Source organism: Mesoplodon mirus (genome assembly GCF_964341445.2).
Source record: "Mesoplodon mirus genome assembly, chromosome: 4".
Taxonomy (NCBI): domain Eukaryota; kingdom Metazoa; phylum Chordata; class Mammalia; order Artiodactyla; family Ziphiidae; genus Mesoplodon; species Mesoplodon mirus.
In genome coordinates, this window is record NC_138979.1 from 56213087 (window position 1) to 56231200 (window position 18114).

Genomic DNA, 18114 nt, shown 5'->3' on the forward strand with positions numbered 1-18114 from the left:
AGATAAGGGGAGCGGGGCAACAGAAATGGGGATCTTGTGAGACCTGCCCGCTGAACAGTCAGACCCTCTGCTCTCGTCCCCTGCTCAGCTCCTACGATGCTAGCAACCAGACTCCACTCCCTCTGGCAGGGTTCTGGAGGATTCCTTTCTGGGGACACTGAGAAGAAAGGCCTATAAATAATGATATTTGAGAGTCCCATCAGTCAACAAGCCTGGCATCTCCCCCTGCTCCCTAGGCTTCCAACCAGCTTTTCCAAGGATCATGGTAAAACATGAACTGGAAGCCAGGGATCACCAGATATTTGAAATGAGGCTCTAGCAAGTTGGGAGATGGCGGTAAAGCACATTACGTAGAAATATGGAGGGAAATGCCAGAAGAAACACCTAAAAGATTTGAAGCTGGTACCTTTCAGGAGAGGGACTTGTGGCAGGTCTGGGGGGTGCAGACGACTACTTTCCCCTCCCCCCAGTAGTGGCCTTGTGGTATTAGATACTGTGTATGATTTTAAAATTATACATGTGACTCTTAGATCTTTATCAGACAGAAATCTAAACTTACTCTTTTTTTTTTTTTTGGTGGTACACGGGCCTCTCACTGTTGTGGCCTCTCCCGTTGCGGAGCACAGGCTCCAGACACGCAGGCTCAGCAGCCATGGCTCACGGGCCCAGCCGCTCCGCGGCATGTGGGATCTTCCCGGACCGGGGCACGAATCCGCGTCCCCTGCATTGGCAGGCGGACCTTCAACCACTGCGCCACGAGGGAAGCCCCTAAACTTACTCTTGTCTCCTGCTGCCCTTCCAGCCTCTCCCATACCAGAGATGGTCATTTTTCTTATGGAGATCAAGGATTCTCCCACAATTCATTAATCAATTAGTTCAACACACAATTATTAAGCACCAATAATTGCCAACCCTGAGGAAGCTAGTTTAGGCAGGAAAATCCTGCTGACCGGGGTCATCTATCAATATCATCCAATTTACTTGTAATGAATTAAGTGGAAGGCCTTTTCGCTTAGATGTCTCCTCTACACATAATAAGTCAGCCAGTGCAGGGCTGAGGGGGTCAGGGACGGGGGACTGAGCAGCAGAGGCAGCAGCTTAGGGCGGTGGGATGAGTGTGTATATGAGGAGAGGGGCAGGGAGAAGCTGCTCAGACGAGGGCGTCCCTCTTCTTCCTGGAGGTGGTGGGGTTACCCGGGCTTGCCTTTCTCACTGTACCCCACAAGCTCCAGGGACTCTTGAGGTAAGAGATGAGTCTTTCTGGCCACCATCTGAGCCAGTCCTCTGCGGTCCTGGACAAGGACATTCTGACCCTGAAAAAACATTCTGAGCCATCCTGGGGGCTGTGCTTATACCTCTTACCTCTGCATCACGGAGCACTGTGGGGTACCCTGTACCTACACACCCACACAGACGCCCCTATACACCATCCACCCTGTTAGACTGCAGACTCCCTTTCTCTTCAGAGTTTCTGAGACATGACCAGGGCCCACTAAAGAGGCCAATAGGAAAGTTTGCTTCCTTTCAACACTTCCTGGGAAAATCAAACATCCTTGAGACTTTTTTTGGATAGGAGGGCAAGCACTTCTTTTAGCCCCTGCTCAGTATTCCCCAAATGCAGCACCCCAGGTCCCTGTAACCCTAAGCCCCTCCTCAGGCTTGAGCTCCTGGGGCCTGAAGGAATCTGTTACCTTGGAAGGACTGCTGCCTGGTGTGGTGGCAAGAACAGTAGACTCAAAGTCAGGACTTGGGCTCAACCCCTAGTTCTACCTCCTTCCAGATGGCTGAGCGAGGACAAGTCACATGATCGTTCTGAGCCTCGGTTTCCTCATCTAGAAAATGCAAGTGGTAACCCCCCCCCAATCTCCCAGGTGGTTAAGATTCAGTGGGATTAGAGATGTGAAGGGACCTTCATTAGTATTAGAGATGAGCAGGCCCTTCATTAATATTAGTTCAACCCAAGCAGACACTGGACGTACAGGTGGTGGGAACCCAGTATCACCTGGGACAGAGAAGCATGGGGGAGAACCACATAATTAATTGGTTACTGCTGGGTGGAAGAACAGCTTTTTGGGGAGAGGTAGGGGGAGAGGACAAGTAGGAAAGTATCAGCTTGAGAGGGCTGTGGTCTTATGGTTTCTTTCCTGCTGAATTGTGAGCTGAATTGTGTCCCTCTAGATTTATACATATCCTAACCCCTGGCAACTTATAATGTGACTTGAGAGAGGCAATAAAGTTAAAATGAGGTCATTAGGGAGGGCCCTAATCCAATATGACCCATGTCCTCATTGGGAGAGGAGATTAGGACACACACAGGTGCAGAGGGAAGGCCATGTGGAGATGCAGGGAGAAGACAGCCATCTACAAGCCAGGGACTGAAGCCTCAGAAGGAACCAACCCTGCCAACACCTTGGCCTCAGACTTCTGGCCTCTAAAACTGTGAGAAAACAAGTTTCTGTTGTTTAAGCCACCCAGTCTGTGCTACTTTGTGGTGACAGCCCTAACACACCTGCCCTACGGTCACCTGAAAGCCTCTCTCTAAGTGCAGTGGGATCTCAGGCTGTGTGGCATCTAGAAGGTTAGAGATGAGGTGAGGCAATAGTCCCGCTCCTCCCGGGACGGGTGAGATCAAATGGTTTTGTCGAAGTCTGGAAACCAGCTGCACTTAAAGAGGACCATGGCTAAATGGAGCATAAAAAAGGAGGGCGCCAAGATAGTGAAGGACTCGAGGTTATGCCAATGAGACAACACAGCCTCTCCAAGCATCTAATGATCACTGCTGTCCCAGGTGAGTGACACGGATGGGCATGGATGCCCTCAGGGGACAGTGAACAGTGGTTGGTGTGGGTGCTGTGGAAATGATCCTGGCCACAGGCCAGGGCTTGGGGCTCCATGTATAATCCTTCCCAAACCTGAGCTTCTATGATTTTACAGCTTCAGCTCCAAACACCTCTCTTTGCTCCTTCATGATCACTGGTCCTATTTCCCAGCTCTTCAGGCATGTTGTTTCCTGTGTGTGTATGTGTGTGCACTCGCACGCACATGTATGTGTCCAGCCTCTAGCATCAGACTGGGAACTCCTAAGGCAAGTGATCACATCTACCTCCCATCCATCTGCAGTACCCATTCTCATCAAACCTGGTTCGCCTCCTTTGAAAGGTCTCAGAGCCCAGAAGAAGAGAGGAAACAAACCCCCAGGCTCTTTGCAGAGGCCCTCTGGGAATGCGCTCACCACAGCTGGGTGAGTGTTGTGTCCTGTGGGCATACACCAGAGTCCTGGTGGCCTGGGGTCTCTGAGGAGGGGCCTGGGAGGCCAGAGTTCCTGGCAGCTCCTCTCCAGCTCTGCATAAAGCCTCGGTTCTTTGGGGACCTGTTTGGTGTGAGTGAGCAATCGTACTCTTTAGATCTCGGAGTGCAGCTGAAGCCACCTGGGGCCAGCAGGAAAGTGAGGCAATGGAGGATGATAAAGAGAGGGCCCTTCTGCCCTGAACCCGCCCCCTGGCCCCAGCCCTCTCCCTGGGAGGAGCCTCAGGCCTGAGCCACAGCTTCATTACACTGCGTGACTCTGCACGTACGAGGGGTATTAATAATTCATACAAATCTGCAAGTTAAATGCTGTGTCAAAAATAGAAATGCAGTTGTCTACAATAAAATTAAAAACGTCAAGTCCCCAAATCCAAAGGCTTCTATTGACAGAGTTTCCTGTCATCTGGAAGAACAAACTTCTCACTGTATTGGGAGAAAAAAAAAATCTCCTGTGTTGGTTTCCTCCCCTCCCCCTCCTCAATCACCAGCCACCATCAGTCTCTCTAGAGAGGACTTTACAGGTACAGGTCTGCCTGTGGCCTGTTCTCCCCCTACCTCATCCTGACCTGACCTCACTGCCCACTGTTGGGTCTCCGAGGACCCAGTCTGCAAGTGATGGAATTCCAGAAGCTCGCTGGAAATGAGAGGGCCTTTGCAGAGAGTGGTTCAGGGTGGGAGAAATGGGCAGGTGTGGGAGAGTCAGCAGCCCTTTATCCTCCTCAGAAGAGACAGAGACAGACAGACACTGAGAGCTGGGATTCAGGAGTCAGGAGACCCGGATTCCAGCTCCACCTCCCTCTTCACCAGCTGTGTGGCTTTGGCCAGCTCACTTAGCCTCTCTGGGCCTCAGCTTCCTCATCTGAGACAGGAAGGTATTGACAGACCAGTGGTGTTCAAACCTCTTAAAGCTTGGAGGGCCTGTTTTTACATGAAGTCTTACCTAGAACCTCTAGGTAGATTAAAATGGGGAAGTGGGGTGCGTGGGAGCCAGAGCCCCAATTATTAGGCTACTCGTCCCCACCCTCACCTCCAAGAAACCAAGGCTTCTGTGAAACACAGAAGCAAATCCTATAGTTTGCATTGATTGTTTCCAAATGCAGACTTGAAGACAGGGTTGGCTGCCTCAGAATTATCTGGAGGAGATTATTAAGTATAGAGATCCCTGGGCCCCAGAAGGTCTCTGGTGGAGCCTGGGAATCTGTATTAACCCCACCTCCACCCCCATGCACCACGACTCTGGTGCACAGCCAGGCTGGGACCAGGCTGAACCAGGTGACCCCCCAGGTCCCTTCCTGCTTTAAAAAACTCTGGCAAGGGCTTCGCTGGTGGCGCAGTGGTTGAGAGTCCGCCTGCCAATGCAGGGGACACGGGTTCGTGCCCTGGTCCGGGAAGATCCCACATGCCGCGGAGCGGCTGGGCCCGTGAGCCATGGCCACTGAGCCTGTGCGTCGGGAGCCTGTGCTCTGCAATGGGAGAGGCCACAACAGTGAGAGGCCCGCGTACCGCAAAAAAAAAAAAAAAAACCAAGCCCTGCAGCCATCCCTCCTGCTGTCCACCCCCCACACACACACACACACCATGACCTCGTCGTTCACAGCTTCCGGAAAGATCCCGCTCCTGCTCAGCAGCCCTGTCCTTCCTGGCTTTGCAAAGCCTCAGGCCCCAGGGGAGGCAGCCGGCTGTGTCACTGAGCTCCCCCCCAAAACAGGAAAGTCAGCCTCCGTGACTCACTGCTTCGGAGGGGCTTGGGACTGTGGAGGGTGGGGACACTGACAGGGGGAGCATACTGGCTAAAAGGAGGCTGTGGCTTCTCTGTGGCATCCAGGGACATACAAAAAGCAACTGTACAGCACTCCAGAGCTTGCAAGGCACATTGGATGTGCACTGCCTCATCTGAGCCTTCTGCCGACCATGGTGCTACGAAGGGCAGGGCTGGTTTTTGTTAATTTTTAATTTTTTTATTTTTTGGCCACATCGCACGGCATGTGGGATCTTAGTTCCCTGACCAGGGATCAAACCCGTGTCCCCTGCATTGGAAGCATGAAGTCTTAACCACTGGACCTCCAGGGAAGTCCCAGGGCTGACGGTTTTCATGCCAGCTTTGCACACGGGGAAGCAGAGACTAGAATAGCCGAGGGCTTTTTTCAGGGTCAACATTGGATGTGAGGCCTGATGTGATGTGATAAATCTCATCCCCCTTTCCCACAATGGTGGTTCCCAGACAAGAGACCTGGATTGGTTGAGGCTGCATCAGAATCACCTGGAGCACTTGTTAAAATACAGGTCTGGGGCCCACAGAATCAGAATATGTGTATGTGTGTGAGTACAGAGGTTGGAGGCTGGGAATCTGAAGTTCTATAAATGAAGGTGATCCATACCCTGCTCTCTCCCTTCCCCTGCACCACCCCAATCTTTATACCATGCCCTTTTCACCACCTTTCAGAGCCCATGTCAGCTCAAGTGAGTCCCTATGCTGAAAGACAGAGACAATTTATGAGAATAATCCAACTCCTTTGCACATGAGGGACGACAGGCTCAGAGAGGTTAAGTAACTTGCTTCAGGTCACACAGCACTTAGATGGGAGCCCTGGGATTCAAAGCTGTGTCCATGACACAACTGGCAGTGTCTAATGATGCCTATGACCATAAAGAGGAGGCAGGGTATTCAGGGTGCGAGAGGCATTTAGCCCTCCAGGGTACATGTGAGGGATGCTCAGACCTCTTACAGAGCCCCACCCAGATCCTGCAGGTCCACCTACCATCCAGCCTGGGGGGCAGGCACACTCGCCAGTGATGTGGTGACAGGTACCCCCATTCTGGCAGGGGCAGCGCAGCTCACAGTGAGCCCCGTGGCTCCCAGGTGGGCAGAGCTCCTCGCAGCTGCATGGGGAAGCAGAGGCGTTAGAGGCAGCTGCATGCAGATCAGGTCACAGGGCCCTAGCGCTGCCAGTCCCAAGGCTCCCGGGCTCCCTAGAAGTTAGTGAGTTCACAGTCAGTGGGAAAACAGGGCTCAGATACAATGAACTGGACGGCTGTGTGCTTGGACCAGTACTTGTGGGATGACTTCAGTCCTGTTAGTGTAAAGAAGAGCACGCTACCGGGAGGGAACGCTGAGGAAGGCTCCCCTAAGAGGCAGACATTTCACTTGAGACCTGGAGGTGAAGTTAATTTCACTGGGAGAAGGGGAGGAAGGGCATGCCAGGCAGAAGGAACAGGACAAGCAAAGGCCATGAGACGGAGCCATGACTCGTCTTCAAATTCTGCCTAAATTCAGAGAGAGGGAGAATCTGGGGCATGCCTCCACCCTCTTCCAGGCTTTCAGCTACCACAACAGGCTTCTATACAGGGACGATCACTGCTGAGATGCAGGGAAGGATTTGCCTGGGGTCTTGGTCTTGGGCCTTAGCCCAATGTTTTGCCCCTGGAGCTGTGGCCAGACACTGGGGCAGGGGACACACAACATCCATCAAAGATGTATCTGCAGCCAGAGTCCTTGGGTGTCCCCTCAGGATCTAGGGCTGTTGGGGAGGCCACTGAGCCTTTGATGGGGTGGGGGGAGAACTTCAATCTTGCCTCTGAAGGGGTCTCAGCTAAGCAGTCTTGGAGGGCTCCTGTCCATGCAGCCTCCGTCTCCAGGGAACTGGAGTGAGGGGCTGCTTGGGGTCTGAGGGGAGAAGGTAAGGGAAGAGGAACAGGGGCAGTAAACCCCCCGAATCTGTGCATGATCTCTGCCCAGGGCCCTCACCCCCCTCTGCCTCAAATGGCCTGGAAGGGTCAACAACGGCATTTGGGTTACGATCAGAATTCCAAACTAAGGTCTGGGGCCCGGACCAGGGAGGGCCTCCTGGGAGGAGGTTAGCCAGCTCCTCTGGCCATGAGAGCCTCCATCAAAATGTGTCCTCCCAGCTCGCACCAGTCACCCTGGGGCTTGGACAACAGGGATCTGAGGGTGTGGGCGAGGCCCGGGCGTTCAGCCTCTGCAGGACTCGGGGTCGGAGCGCAGGAGATTTTATAGCCAGGACTATCTTGACCCTCCAAGTGTTTCCCAATCCTGCTCTCCCAGCCGCCCCGGGCTTTACTCACTAGACGCCAGTATAGCCGGGCGAGCAGAGGCACTCGCCGGTGCGGGGATCGCAGCTGGTGCCGTGGCGGCACTGGCACGGCAGCTGGCAGCCCTTGCCGTGGGTGCCAGGCGCGCAGAGCTCCTCGCAGCGCCAGCCTCGGAAGCCGGCGGCACACACGCAGGCGCCGGTGATGGGGTTGCACAGGGCTCCGTTTTGGCACTGGCACCGGTTGCTGCAATGGGGGCCCCAGTGGTCGCTGTCGCAGCCTGCAAGAGAGGAGCAGGTCAGGGCAGAGGGATCCCCGTGGACTCTGCTTGGGATGGGGGCTGGAAACAGCCTTCCCATCTCTGCATTGCTCTTCCCTGGATAGGAGGCGGCAAGGGGTTTCTGGATGGAAGCTTTGGCGCTTCACAGCTCCATCAGCTCCTTGCCAAGCCCCACTCCACCCCCAAATAATCACCCAAGCTCAGAAGCTTCTTTCCTCAACGCGTCTCCCAGTCAGGGTCATTCCATTCCAACCACACCTCTCCAGAGCCCCCTCTCCAGTATTGAAAGTCTGGAACCACAAGCTCTTTTACCTTTGCTGAAACTCTTGTTGGTTGGCTCTCTCTTGCTCTCAGCCCGGCCCCGTCTCTTCCAGGGCGCCTCCCCTCTTCTCCGTGACCCTCCTCCCCTTCTTGGTGCCTCCCCAGCCCAGCTCCCATCTCTCTCTCTTTCCATCTCTTCCTGAAACATTAGTTCTTCTCACCTCTTGCATCTCACTCTCTGTGAACAAGTCTTCTAACGCCCTGCCCCTCCCCCGGCTCCATCTCCCTGTCACCGCCTCCACCCCCATCTCTCTTTCATCCTGCATCTGCCTAACAGTAATGCCTACACCTCCTGGTTCCTTCATCCTCAGTTCAATTTCATTACTTTCCAAGCAGCCAACTTCAGAAGCAGCAGGAAAAAAGAAATATTTCCCTGGGAAGTGACAGACAGCCTTGAAGATCTTTATATGTAATTAAATGTTTCAAAGAGTGATATCTGAGCCACCTTTGCGGCAATTCACACTCTGCGGCAGGGTGTGTGCGCGGGGGGGTGGGAAAGGGGCTGAACGGCAGTCCTCAGGTAGGTCACCCAGCCTGCTGCCACTTCCTAGTCTGACCCTCACTTGATGCATACAGGACACACAACAGCAAGACATCCTTCAACTGTAGCCTCATTCACTCAAGTCCTGGAGTAGAGGTGCATGTGGAGTTCAGGCCAGGACAGGCATAAATAATGTACGAGACATTCCATGAAGAAAGAGACTGCTCCCAGCTAAGGCAGCAGGCTACGTTTCCTGGAAGAGAAGGCACCTGAAGTGGGCTGTAAAAGATGTCTCCCTTGTCTGACAATCAGAGTGACTGACTGTCCCAGTTTCACCACTGAAAGTCCCTCATTCTGAGAAATCCCTCTGTGCTGGGCAAACTGGAATGGCTAGAGACCCTACTGCCTGAAGACGAGGAGAGGATTAGTTGACCTTTGTGCTCCAGTGACGGTAGGGTTTAGCCACTCAGAGAGGAAAGGGGGCAGGTGAGTGGGATTGAGGAAGGTGTCCCTGGGGCAGGCTCAGTATGAGCAAAGAGACAGTGGTACTTGAGTGCTGGGTATGTACAAAAGCACAAGGTTCTAGTGAAGCCAGTGAGTACGTGGGATCTTTGGAAACTAAAAGGCTGATGGAAGAATCACTCTACCAGCCCCACCAACCCTCCTGCATATACTTCCCACTTGCTGACAAGGGTCAATCAGTCAAAGTCATGGAAACTGTCCATTACTTTTAGTAGATGGAACCACACTAGGCCTGGAATCCCAATCACCCTATCTTGCTTCATTCCTTCTTCATTGTGCCCCAAATATACACACATACAAACCGAGCTGCCAAATTCTGAGCAAGACTCACCCTGCATTTTCTACCTGGTACTACAGTGAGTGAGTCAAAAACCAAGTCCAATAGCCAAAACAATTTTGAGAAAGATGAACAAAGCTGGGGGCATCACACTTTCTGATTTTAAATTATATTACAAAGCTATAGTAATTCAAACAGTGTGATATTGGCATAAAAACAGACACATGGATCAATGGAACAGAATACAGAGTCCAGAAAGAAACCCATGCATATATAGTCAATTAATTTATGACAAAGGAGCCAAGAATATACAATGGGGAAAGGACAGTTTCTTCAATAAATGGTGTTGGGAAAACTGGACAGCCACATGCAAAAGAATGAAACTGGACCCCTATCTTACACCATATGTAAAAATCAACTCAAAATGGGTTAAAGACTTGAATGTAGGACCAGAACCAAAAAACTCCTAGAAGAAAACATAGGTAGTAAGCTCCCTGATATTGGTCTTGGCAATGATTTTTTGGATTTGACACTAAAAGCAAAGGCAACTGAAGCAAAATCAACAAGTGGGACTACATGAAACTAAAAAGCTTCTGCACAGCAAAGGAAACCATCCACAAAATGAAAAGGCAACCTACCAAATGGGACAAAGTATTTGCAAATCACATGTCTGATAAGGGTTTAATATCCAAAATATATAAATAACTTATACAACGAAATAGCAAACAAACAAACAAACAATCTGATTAAAAAATGGGTAGAGGATCTGAATAGATATTTTTACAAAGAAGACATACAGATGACCAACGGGTACTTGAAAAGATGCTCATAACCATCAGGGAAATGCAAATCAAAACCACACTGAGGGGACTTCCCTGGTGGTGCAGTGGTTAAGAATCTGCCTGCCGAAGCAGGGGACATGGGTTCAAGTCCTGGTCCGGGACGATCCCACATGCCACGGAGCAACTAAGCCCGTGCGCCACAACTACTGAGCCTGCACACTAGAGCCCTCGAGCCACAACCACTGAAGCCTGTGTGCCTAGAGCCCGTGCTCCACAACAAGAGAAGCCACTGCAATGAGAAGCCCAGGCACCGCAATGAAGAGTAGCCCCCGCTTGCTGCAACCAGAGAAAGCCCGTGCGCAGCAGTGAAGACCCAACACAGCCAAAATAAATAAATAAATAATTTATTTATTAAAAAAAAAAAGAATGCATAGATTAAAAGAAAAAATCCACACTGAGATATCACCTCAAGCCTGATAGACTGGCTATTATCTAAAAGACAAGAAATAACAAGTGTTGACAAGGATGTGGAGAAAAAGAAACCCTTGTGCATTGTTGGTGGGAATTTAAGTTGGTGCAGCCAGTATGGAAAACAGTATGGAGGTTCCTCAAAAACTTAAAAATAGAACTACTGTAAAATCCAGCAATTCTACTCCTGGGTGTTTATCTGAAAGAAATGAAAACATTAACTTGAAAAGATATCTGCACCCCCATGTTCACTGTAGCATCATTTACACTAGTCAAGACACAGAAGCAACCTAAATGTTCATCAGTGGATGAATACACACACACATATATACACATACACACACACAATGGAATATATTTTTTTATAATTTCATTTACTTATTTATTTATGGCTGTGTTGGGTCTTCATTGCTGCGTGCAGGCTTTCTCTAGTTGCAGCTAGTGGGGGCTACTCTTTGTTGTGGTGCACGGGCTTCTCATTGCGATGGCTTCTCTTGTTGCAGAGCATGGGTTCTAGGCACGCGGGCTTCAGTAGTTGTGGCACATGGGCTTCCGTAGTTGTGGCTCACAGGCTCAGTAGTTGTGGTGCACAGGGTTAGATGCTCCACAGTATGTGGATCTTCCCAGACCAGGGCTCGAACCCGTGCCCCCTGCATTGGCAGGCAGATTCTTAACCACCATACCACCAGGGAAGTCCCACACAATGGAATATTATTCAGCCATGAAAAAGAAGGAAATCTTGCCATTTGTGACAATATGGATAGACATTTTGAGGGCATTATGCTAAGTGAAAGAAGTCAGACAGAGAAAGAAAAATACCATATAATCTCACTTATATGTGGAGTCTAACAAACAAACAAACAAACAAACATCAAACTCATAGATACAGAGAACAGATTGGTGGTTGTCAGAGGCAGGGAGTGCGCAAAAGGGGCAAAGGTAGTCAAAAGGTACAAACTTCCAGCTACAAGATAAATGAGTTCAGGGGATGTGATGTACAGCATGGTGACTACAGTTAATAATTCTGTATTGTATATTTGAGAGTTGCTAAGAGAGAAGATCTTAAAAGGTCTCATCATAAGAAAAAAACAACTGTCACCATGTGTGATGTTAACGAGACTCAGGGTGGCGATCACTTCGCAATATATACAAATGTTGAATCATTATGTTGTAACCTGAAACTAACATAATGTTATATGTCAATTATATCTCAATTTAAAGAATTGAGTCCAGTTATCATCATAACCTGCACTCACACCGAAAGAGGCTCACAGGACAGAGAGTGATGGAGCACCCAGCAGTCTGGCGTCTGCCACGTCACCTTCTCTCTGGGAGATCTACTCAGTGAGTAGAAAGACAGCAGAATTACCTACTGTATCATTTCTCTATCTCTTTTTGTTGTCAAGCATATGTAGTAAAATTTGCATGAGTTTAACGTACATATGATGTGACTCCACTGTAATAATAATAACCACCGCATTTTAAATGCTCCCTTGTGACATTTAAAACCATGTGAATTAGGTTTTATTATCTCTCCATTTTACAGATGGGGAAATAAAGGGTCAGAGAGATTATGTGATTGCCCAAGGTTATAGTCGAGGGCAGGCCAGGTCTTCTGGCTCCAGCACTCTCCACTGGAGGTGCATGTGACACTTTCTGAGTGATGATTCTGAGGAGAGAGATTTAAGAGGTGCCATTGGGGACAAGGTGGCAGTTGCAAAGCACGAGGACCGGGACACCACAGAGACTAGCCACATCCTCCCCACTCATCACTATGAACAGCCCTGGGACCCAGAACAAGAGATTCCCCTCATTGTGCTGGCATAGTCACTGCCCTCACACCTTGGCTCTGTACTGAACTGTTGGAGTCCGCAGCCAGCTTGCCCTTGGTGCATCCCAGGGCAGACAGTTATGCTTTACTTATCAGACGGGACCTCCATTCACTCTGTCACAACCAAACCCAGTAAGAAGCAAAACTCTGCCTCTGATAAGGGAGCTGGATATTGTCAGGAAGCCCATGCACTAACACTTGGGTGCTTTCGTTCTTCTACTCGTTCTTTCAACCAAGCACCTGCGAGGGCCAGAAAGTGTCCCTCCCTCTTGGAGTGTATAGTGGGTGGGGGCAACGAGAGCAGCATTTAAGGCTGACTGCAGAAGGGCTAATAATAGGGGTCATTCAGGGCATCAGAGGAAGACACAGACAGGTCTGAACCCAGACAGTGGTGGTTAGGGAGGATGTCTTCAAAGAAAAGACCTGAAGGAGGGGTGAGGGTAGGGAATGAATCTAGGCAGAGGAAAAATGTATATAAACGTTTGGAATGGGGAAAAAGCATGAATGTGAGGGAAAATGAAAAAAAGATATGTGTGTCTGAAGTGTAGACTTTAAGGGAGACCAAGGTACAAGGTGAGGTCGATTCCTGGGCTGGGTACCAGGTGCAAGGGCTTTGTGAGCCATGTTGTTTTTTTTTTCTTTTTAATTTATTTATTTTATTATTTATTTATTTATGGCAGTGTTGGGTTTTCGTTGCTGCGCGTGGGCTTTCTCTAGTTGCGGCGAGCGGGGGCTACTCTTCGTTGCGATGCACAGGCTTCTCATTGCGGTGGCTTCTCTCATTGCGGAGCACGGGCTCTAGGTGCGCGGGCTTCAGTAGTTGTAGCGCATGGGCTCAGTAGTTGTGGCTTGCGGGCTCTAGAGCGCAGGCTCAGTAGTTGTGGCGCATGGGCTTAGTTGCTCCGCGGCATGTGGGATCTTCCCGGACCAGGGCTCAAACCCATGTCCCCTGCATTGGCAGGTGGATTCTTAACCACTGCACCACCAGAGAAGTCCCTGTGAGCCATGTTAAGGGGGGCAGACTTCGTACAAGGGCCAGGAGGCTCTGAATATGTTCTAAGTGGAAGACTGACAAGACCAGGTGTGGCTGCTAAAAGATTGGCCTGGTGAGAATAGATATGTGGCCAGGAGAGATGGAGTAGGGGTGGGGTTGGGCACCTGGCTGTTATAATGGGAAGGAGATGATGGTGGCCTTGACTAAGGTAGTAGCATTTGGGATGAGACAAGGGGACAGATTTCAGCTGAGTTTATGAGGTTGAATCAGCAAGGACGTGGTGACTGACAGGGTGCTCAGGGAAGAAGAGAGAGGGAGGTTGGTACCCTAGCTTTGGCTTAGGCTGCTGGGTGGATGCTGGTGCCACATACTTTATGGAAACACAAGGGGAAGAGCAAACACTTGGGGGAAAAGGATGAGGTTAATTTTGCTCACTGGGTTTTGAGGGGGCTAAGGGACATCCAGGAAGGCATTCAAAACCCATTCACCTACTGACTGATGCCCTCACACTTGGGTGCTTCTGCTCTTCTACTTGTCCTTTTGACAGACATTTACTAAGCACCTACTAGTGGCAGAAAGTGTCCCGCCCTCTTGGAGTGTACAGTCTAGCGGGGACAGAGCCGCGGGAGCAGCATTTACAGAACGCTGTGAAAGTGCCATGATAAGGCAGTTCAGGGCATTAGAGAAGCACGTGGAAATGCAATTCCATTAAGTCCGACAGTCTGGGTTCTCAGACTGTAGATGGTGTGTGGGTGTGTGTGTGTGAGAGAGAGAGAAAGAGAGAGTGTGTGTGCGTGCACACTGTATATGCTTGTGTTTATATCTGTGTGTGTGTGTTTTATGGGGCTCCCCCCCTCCAAAAAGAGCTCTATGCACATTAGAAACTGACGGAAATAAACAGAAAACATTTTTAGACTAAAAAAGCAAAGCAACTTGGAGTCACTAACATAGGAGCAAATAATCCCTCGTATCAAAATTGACAGGAAGAGGTTCCATTCAATTAGAATATTCTGATTAAGGAAGCAGGGAAGTGTGTAAGCCATTCCATAGACATTCCCCCTACAGTGATTAAGTGGAAAAAAAAGTTAGGGTTCACAGGGATAAGCTTCAGTAATCTTAGAAAATCCACTTAAAAATACCTCATTCCCTAGCAATGAAAGAGAAATGAGGCAGTGAGTCAATTATCTACCCTGCTGAAGGTGAATAAAAACTATCACCATTAAAATTACAACAGGACTTTGCATTCTTTCACAGACAATCGCAAACTCTTTCCAATTTGGCCCCAGAATGTCAGCCCCTCACAGACTTTTTTTATTTCTGTCACAGATGCTCCTTCCTAATTATATTTGGCTTTGGCTGATTTTTTCAAATGGGCAGATCTTCTCTGGGCAGCGAGTGAGGGCTTAGGCCACCCAAAAGTCTGTGGCCTGGCTTGTTCTGGTGCTTTAATCCGGCCAACTCTCGCGCTTCGCAGCCTGTGCATCTCCCAGCTGACCTCTCCTTTCTGCAGGGCCCAGGCTTGGGTACTCCCTCACTCCCACAAGGGGAGTGGCTATGTCTCTCCCTTCACCACCCACCTTCACCACAGACACGCTTTCAAATGTGTAACTCCACTTGAAAGGGCGGTTAATACGTGCCAGGCCATGAGATAAAGGCATAAAGTAAATTTTCTCATTTAATTCTCACAGCAACCCCTTTAACACGGGTGCTATTCTTATCCCCATTTTGCAGATTAGGAAACAGAGGCCCAGGGAGGTTAACTACCTTGTCCAAGGTCACCCAGCTGGGGAGTGACTGGCTGTCTGAGCTCTAACCCCTGCTGTTCTATTGGGTGTGGCCTGCTGTTGATGGAAGAGGGGATGCGGGATGTTGGCGGCCAGCCTGGGCTTAGACGGCCACCTTGGATAATGCACAGGGAGATTGAGAGCAGGGGCTCATTTTCCACAAAGGCCTTATCCAGGGACTGGTTCATGTGGAGGTGGTGGTCATAGGGCCCAGGTTTTTCATGACTGGCCCTACTTCCCATAATTTTATCCTCTTCAGCTAAGATAATTTATTTCTTCTGAACTTTTCCTACTGTGATAATTAAGACATGTATAACATACATTTTGCCATTTGAATCTTTTTTTTTTTTTTTTTTTTTTTGCGGTACACGGGCCTCACACTTCTGTGGCCTCTCCCGTTGTGGAGCACAGCCTCCGGACGCGCAGGCTCAGGAGCCATGGCTCACGGGCCCAGCCGCTCTGCGGCATGTGGGACCCTCCCGGACTGGGGCACGAACCTGCATCCCCTGCATTGGCAGACGGACTCCCAACCACTGCGCCACCAGGGAAGCCCCCATTTGAATCATTTTTAAGTGTACAATCAATTCACTGGCATTAATTAGACTCGCAGTGTTGAGCAGCTGTCACCACTATTTCCAAAACTTTTCCATCACCCCAAACTGGAACTCTGGAACCGTTAAGTAATAACTCCCCATTCCCTCTTCCATTCTGGAAACTTCTAATCTACTTTCCGTCCCTATGAATTTGCTTCGTCTAGATATTTCACATAAGTGGAATCATACAATATTAGTCCTCTGTGTCTGGCTTCTTTCACTTAACATAATGTTTTCAAGGTTCATCCATGATGTAGCATATATCTGTACTCCATTCCTTTTTATGACTGAATAGTGTTCTATTGTATAAGTATGCCACATTTTGTTTATCTATGCATCTCTTGAGGGACACTTGGGTTATTTCTACCATTTGGCTATTGTGAATAATGCTGCTGTGAACATGCATGTCCAAGTATCTTATGGAGTCCCTGAGATCACTTATTAAAGGCACAACTTGCTATGTTTTTATGCCTTTGTTGACTTTCTCTATTAGGAACAATAACTTGGTTGACCATTGTTTTTTTGTCACCACTTCTATATAAGTAGCTTTAGGTGTCTTGTGTCCAATCTCCTCTACTAGCCTTGGAGTCCCCGTGGGTTACAGCATGGGGACCTGGGTGCGTTCTTTTTTTTAAAATTTATTTTATTTTATCTATTTTTTGGCTGCGTTGGGTCTTCATTGCTGCACACGTGCTTTCTCTAGTTGCGGCGAGCGTGGGCTACTTTTTGTTGTGGTGCGCGGGCTTCTCATTGCGATGGCTTCTCCTGTTGCAGAGCACGGGCTCCAGGCATGCAGGCTTCAGTAGTTGCAGCACACGTGCTTCAGCAGTTGTGGCTCACGAACTCAGTAGTTGTGGTCACGGGCTTAGCTGCTCCGTGGCATGTGGGATCTTCCTGGACCAGGGATCGAACCCGTGTCCCCTGCATTGGCAGGTGGATTCTTAACCACTGCCCCACCAGGGAAGGCCCTGGGATGAGTTCTTGTTTGCAGCTGTCCCTGTCCCCTGCATGCACACACAGTCTCACCCAGCATGCAGCCCAGAGCTGGGGACAGGAAGAGCCATCAGCCATGCTGACAAGGGGGCTTGGCCAGCCCTTCTCCAGTGACCAAAGAGCCTCTTTCCGTGGGGATTCACAACCTCAGACAGTGGTCCTTGGCCTGGCTGCTCATCAGCACCATCCTGGAGGTTTTAAAAACCTCTCATGCCTGGGCTTCAGCCCTGGACATTCTGATTTAACTATTCTGGAGTGGTGGAGCCCACCAAAAAGTGGTGGAGCTCTTTAAAAAGCTCAGCAGGGCTTCCCTGGTGGCGCAGTGGTTGAGGGTCCGCCTGCCGATGCAGGGGGCACAGGTTCATGCCCCGGTCCGGGAAGATCCCACATGCCGCGGAGCGGCTGGGCCCGTGACCCATGGCCGCTGAGCCTGCGCGTCCGGAGCCTGTGCTCCGCAGCGGGAGAGGCCACAATGGTGAGAGGCCCGCGTACCGCAAAAAAAAAAAAAAAAAAAAAAGCTCAGCAGATGAGAACTACTGTCTTTCTGGTGATCTGCGTTCTCACTGGTCCTCTCAGGGAGATGGGCAGGAGGATGCTGAGTCTTGCGGGGGCGGTGAGAGAGATGGACGATTCCTCCCATTCCAGAGATGGCAATCCTGAGACTCAGCAAGGAGGGAGACTGGCCATTGATGTGAAGGTCAAGGGGTAGAAAGGAATCTGGAATGCAATGGCCCTGAGCTGCCCCGGCCTGTACCAGAGTCTGGGCCAAGGCACCCACAGCGCCCCCTTAGCAGTGGAAAGGCTTGACACAGTCAGAGCATCTCCCAGGAATGGCCCATGCCCCCGCCCACCCTGAGAAGAAATGGGGAGCTGCCAGGTCATGGGATTGCTCCTGAGTTTACAAAGCAGCAGGCATGGAGGCAGAGACAGAGCAGCAGCCGCTGGAAACCATTTCAGCTGCTAAATAAAGTGACTTCCCAGTGAGTGAGGCCATTTGTCAACTGACTTACCCCAATAAAAGCACAACCAGGGACTTCCCTGGTGGCACAGTCGTTAAGAATCCGCCTGCCAATGCAGGGGACACGGGTTCGAGCCCTGGTCCGGGAGGATCCCACATGCCACGGAGCAACGAAGCCCGTGTGCCACAACTTCTGAGCCTGCGCTCTAGAGCCCACGAGACACAACTATTGAGCCCACGCACTTACCACCACAACGAGAAGCCCGCGCACCGCAACAAAGAGTAGCCCCCGCTCGCCGCAACCAGAGAAAGCCCGTGTGCAGCAACGAAGACCCAGCACAGCCAAAAATAAATAAAATAAAATAAAATAAATAATTTTATTTATATAAAAAGAAGCACAGGCAAATCCTCAAAGGCCAAGCCCCTCCACTTTTTCCAGACCCAAGCTGCAATTTTGAGGGAGCATCGAAGGGT

At 50.2% G+C, this 18114-nt stretch overlaps 1 protein-coding gene across 3 annotated transcripts in view; it reads right to left on the reverse strand.

The window, feature by feature from the left end:
* Positions 1–18114, reverse strand: part of MEGF11 (multiple EGF like domains 11) — a 236521-nt gene that overhangs the window by 72736 nt on the left and 145671 nt on the right. For all 3 annotated transcript variants that reach the window (XM_082617509.1, XM_082617508.1, XM_082617507.1), the window contains exons 5-6: positions 7390–7636; positions 6066–6186 (exon numbers count right to left, since the gene is read on the reverse strand). In XM_082617509.1, coding sequence (XP_082473635.1) covers positions 6066–6186; positions 7390–7636 — 368 coding nt within the window. The remainder of the gene's footprint in view (positions 1–6065; positions 6187–7389; positions 7637–18114) is intronic.